General features: G+C 39.1%; 1 protein-coding gene across 1 annotated transcript; it reads right to left on the reverse strand.

Moving 5' to 3' along the window:
• On the reverse strand, positions 1-5,261 carry LOC143420062 (dynein assembly factor with WD repeat domains 1-like). Its single transcript, XM_076887878.1, has 11 exons — positions 5,155-5,261; positions 4,816-4,888; positions 4,028-4,172; positions 3,266-3,324; positions 3,055-3,177; positions 2,828-2,927; positions 2,182-2,289; positions 1,095-1,201; positions 851-953; positions 346-460; positions 1-103 (listed from the first exon to the last, which is right to left on the reverse strand). The coding sequence occupies exons 1-11, from the start codon at positions 5,192-5,194 to the stop codon at positions 18-20; spliced, it is 1,059 nt and encodes a 352-aa protein (XP_076743993.1). The 5' UTR covers positions 5,195-5,261; the 3' UTR covers positions 1-17.

The raw sequence follows: 5,261 nt of genomic DNA on the forward strand, positions 1-5,261 counted from the left end.
CAGACAGTTTGGCTTCATCAACTTACCTTGGAGATATCGCCATCGTGGCCTTCTAAGGTTGCAAGACACTGATGTGTTGCTGTACTGAACACTCTTGCTGTCCCTGAGAGTTTCAGGAAGAGAGAGAGTTTTCAGCACACAGGCACAGCTTACAAAATTATAAAAATGTTGCTTTTGTTGTGGAAAATCCAAATTTATACAACCAATAAAGCTTAGGTATTTGTAGAAATCTTTAAATGCAGAATCTTAAATTCTGCACAAGTAGTATATTTAGGGCACGTTTGTAATACCGTGCTAGTACAGTTTTACTCGGAATGTAATCTTTTGACTGAAGTGTTGTCTCACCATCAGCTGAGGCAGTAGCAATGAGTTGACCACTTAAATCAAAACACACATCCAACACCTCTTCTTTGTGTCCAGTGAGGGTGGCAACACACTTCCCACTGACAGTCTCCCAAACCTGCGAACACATTTACACATGTCAAAAAACAGAATTATACATGCACACAGGAGCGAACTACATAACTGGAGCATGCATTCATCATGGAGCATGGAAACACCAAACTCATGAAGTATGCATTTGTGAATGTAGCATTAAACTCTGAAGTGGCTTTATTATGGCCATCTCCCTCAGAGGAATGCAGCGAGGTGGATAATTCTCACTTGTGAGCGTGACTCATCTTGGTGTAATTAAGGAATTAGGATTTAATTTTTCTCCACAGACCTTAGACACAGGAGTTTGCGAGAGAGTGGGAAATTGAAGACGGTAAATACAAACAGACATGTTTTCAGCCTCTGACAAGAGATTTTGGGAACAAAAAAAAGATATTTGGGCTTAATGATAGCTTACTTTGCAGGTTTTATCCATGGAACCAGTAACAATCAAGGAGCAATCCCAGTTAAACTGAGTATTGCTTATTTCTCCCATGTGACCAATGAGTGTGTGGACCCGTCTAGGGGAAAAAACAAGGAATTGAACAGCAATTAATCAGTCTCACAGCTTTGTAAGGCAGAATCGATAAGTGTTACATTCTCTGTGAAGTATAAATGATGACACATGCACAAATGGATGCATAATATTGATAACTTCTGACCTTCCTGAAGCAACATCCCATATAGTGACTGTGTGGTCGAAGGAACCGGTGACAAGTTGACTACCCACTGTGTTAAAGCACAGCGAGAGGACCTCTGCGGTGTGACCCTGAAAGGAGATGGCATTATCTCTCACTGTCTTATTTCGTTTCTCCCTCACAGCCACTCACATTATGGATGAAAAAGTGCATAATAAAATGCAAATATTTACCAACCACAACAGTGTGGCTTATACAGCTGATTATTTTCACCGTGTGTGTGTGTGTGTGTGTGTCCCTGCAGAAAAGTGGGGCTGTTGTCCTAGAAGGAACTACATCAAAGGCAGCTTTAAGAACTTTGGCAGGTGTTTATGTCTTACTGTCCTTGGATGGATTTGTCCCAACAGTGCAAAGTACAGCCTCCAAACTTTAGAAGTGTGTATTTAAGATCAGAATGAGTTTGAAGGTAAGTGTGGTCCAATTCATAAGTGGTGGCTCGCACCCACTTTGATCACCTGTCCCTCATTTATTTTACTTTTTAGGGCTCATTTGAGGTATTTTGTGCATAATGTTTAATGTTTTCAAAGGCGTGTGCAGTCTGGCAACTAAATGGTGTCATAGCTAGTGTGAGCCCCCCACATTATAGTCTCCTGAATTTGTTAACATAAATACACAGGTTAGCCTTACCGGTAGATTTATAAAATTGAAGTTAACTTAAAAAAAAAAAAAAAAAGAACAGATTAAAGAATCTGCACTCAGTTGACTGCATTACTGATTCTTCATGGTGTGAGAAGCTAAGTGAATTGAGAGGGGCAGAGAGTTGCTCCTTGCTGACACAGATTCAGCAAGTCACACTATAAACCCACGTGCAGTCTGCACATTAAAGAGGTCTCACTACTCCCCTTAGAGAGGGCTATCAGTGCCTTCTTAAAGAGTTTGTCACATTCCTATCAAATGTTGGTCATCAAGAGCACTTGACAGCATTCATGTCACTTTCACAAGTGACTAAAAAGTTAATGAATCATCATTAATGAATGAATGTGGGTCACAACACCAGGATAAGAAGAGCAAGAAAAGCAATGGGACAGAGTTTGAGGAAAGGGTATCTCACAGTCAGTGTGGCCACTTCCTCCCCACTCTCCACATCCCACAGCTTGGCAGTGGTGTCCATACTGCTTGTGGCGACCAGCGTACTCTGGGGGTTGAATGCAAGACACACCTACAAAATTTTTTTACTTAGGTTGTATTGTATTCTGTAGCAAAGCTGAATAGTATATGGCATATGAACTGCTCTAAACTCTCGATTTGAAACAGTTGTTTCTATTCTTGGCTTGATATGGCAATTTACTGAATATGGTCATCTCACCCATATGCTTACAGCAGCCCAACCCAACCTCTTGTTTGTGAGTCAATCACAGCCAATCAGAAAAAAAAGCTCATTTAGAGAGCAGATGGACTTAATGGGAGTAAAATATATTGCCTCAGACAGAAGATGAAACAAGCTGCCCAAGGCTCAGTCTTAGATAAATGGAGATTACTTGTAAATCATGCAAAGCTACTATGAGTCCAAGAATAAAAATGTAGACAGTAAATAAAATTATAGGTCCTGTTAAAGTACTAAACACAATACCATAGCAGAACCTTGTAGTTTAAATGCTCACATAGCTTAAATACTGACTTGTGTTTCAAATATGAATCAGCAATCAACCAAAAACTAACACAAATGAAATTCATTTAAAACAAATCATTATACATACTATTTCTCCCATGTGTCCCCGATAAGTATGAAAACATTTGCCAGTCTCGGCACACCACAGTTTGCAGGTCTTATCAAAAGAGCCAGTCGCAATCTTGTCTCTAAGTTTAATAGAGAGAAAATAAAGCAATGAAACATTCATTTTTAAGATGAAACACTGATGTGAATCTTCAATTGAGCAATGCGACCCTCCCATGTTATAAAGGTTTTCCTAAAACAGCTCATTACCCATAAGGGTTGTTGAACGCAATTGCATACACCACGTTTCTGTGACCCTCTAGCACGTGCAGCTCTGTGCCTGAGGCTGTGTCCCAGACTCTACATGTCCTGTCGTAACTCCCAGTTATAAACCTGCAGTGTGAGAGAAAAGGGGGAATTGCACAAACTGTAATTTCTCCTAAACAACAAAGTGGCAGGTTACTCAGTGTTAAAAACTCACCTTGACCCAGATTTGTCAAAGGCAACATTTGTCAGTGGCAATATGTGTGCCTTGAGCTCCTGGAAAAAAAAATTGAAACTGGTCTGAAAAATCCAATTTAGTTATTGACTACATTCATCTACATTCATCTTTAAAATTACCCATGTAACTTCTGTATGTATAATTCATTTGACTATAATGTAATGTGAAGGCTTCTTCCTCCTGGCCCACCACTGGTGGAATAACTTTCTGCTCTCATTAAGAACAGAAAGGTCTCCCAATTTTTAGATGCAGGCAAAATAAATTCAGTAACCTCTGATCTCCAGCAATGCAACTGACCCTGACTTCCATTTAACTCCCCTAATACATGCGCATGAAGCACTAGCGACTTAGTAACCCGATCACTGCTGCTTTCTAGTGCCTCTCTAAAACAGTAGTTACTAATTTCACAAATCACATTCCACATATGTAAATAGCATCTGCTAATCGCCGAGCTAATGGATTGTGCCCGTTTATTCATGCTGCAAAAATGTTACTGTTCCAACAGTCTGTGTGGAATAAAAGCATTAATATCATAACTCAATAAGCAACACGTGTGCCATGTTTCACAGACAAAATAAACTTTAGTTCATAAAACCATTCTTTCATTAAAATCAAGGTTACAAGGAGCACCAAATAACTTTCAACAATGTGAGGGAAATAGATAAATGTCTTCACTAGCAGGAATTCCTTGTAAGCGTCATGTCTACATGTTGATTTATTTACTGCTGTTTTGTGTCTGACCTTGGAGAAACAGAACCTGTGATGGTCCTGCTGGGTCTGTTTCTTCTGAAGTCGAATAACCAGCTGTTTGACCTGATCAGCCTGAGCCTTTGTGACCAGAGGCTCTGATTGTCTGATTTCTTCCACCAACTCATCTGGATTTGTTCTACAATTTTAAAACATAAAATGTGATAAGTCTTTTTGTAATTTTAGGTAGCTTGATGGCAAAAGAGAGAAAAAAAATGTAAAAAAAAAACAAAAACAAACCAAAAAAACCCAAGACATTAGGAACAGAAAAGGGAAAGAAAATGGAAACAGAAAGGGGGTTTAGGATAACAAATACAGCTTAACAAAGATTACATTTACTCTACAATTTCACCAAAGTATGTTTAATGTGTGTTAAAATATCACTCCCCGTGTTGTCAGATTTACACCCTTGTGACTGCCAGTAAGAGCTGAAATGAGTAATGTTGGTATTCCTAAAGTAAATGGGTCATTTAAAAGAAATCTCTAGTCTAATGTAATGCCACATTAAGGAATTGCAACTCCTCCACAGTCCAACTTCATAATAAATGCAACATGGTTACAAAGTGTTTTTAAATAGGGTTTTAGTCTGCAGAAAGTCGTTTTTTAGTGGTAATGTAACCGTAGGTTGTAACAGTTTGTTATTGACATTATCTTCAGTGCTGAGATCACACACACACACACACACACACACACACACACACACACACACACACACACACACACACACACACACACACACACACACGCAGAGAGAGAGATCCTAACAGGTACAACTCACGCACTCTGGAGTCAAATCCAAAAGACCTATTGATTTGGTCCTCAGAAATCCTCCTTTCTCGTATTCAAGGATTATACCTGACAGCATAAAAAAAATGAAAAATAAAAGAATTAAAGAGAGGCTGACATTACAACACCTGGGTTCTAGTTAACTTAACCTGTTATGTCTTATAATGACAAACTATCTAACCCTTCTGCCGATTTGAGTTTGAAAAGCGTTAGCTAACTAGCTAATGTCAGACAAACTTTAGGCCATAACGATTTAATATGAAGGTTAGGCACAGTCATATGACCTCCATGAGAAGCAACATTTTAGATAGGACTACAAACATAACTTGTATTACCTGGCGGATAATATCTGAGGAGAAACCGCTTGAGTTTCATTATGACTTCTAATAAGGTCCTATCACATCACATAGAAACAAACCGTTGTTATGGCGACCGGACTCGC

This window comes from Maylandia zebra, linkage group LG1, assembly GCF_041146795.1.
Source record: "Maylandia zebra isolate NMK-2024a linkage group LG1, Mzebra_GT3a, whole genome shotgun sequence".
In the NCBI taxonomy this organism is placed as follows: Eukaryota; Metazoa; Chordata; class Actinopteri; order Cichliformes; family Cichlidae; genus Maylandia; species Maylandia zebra.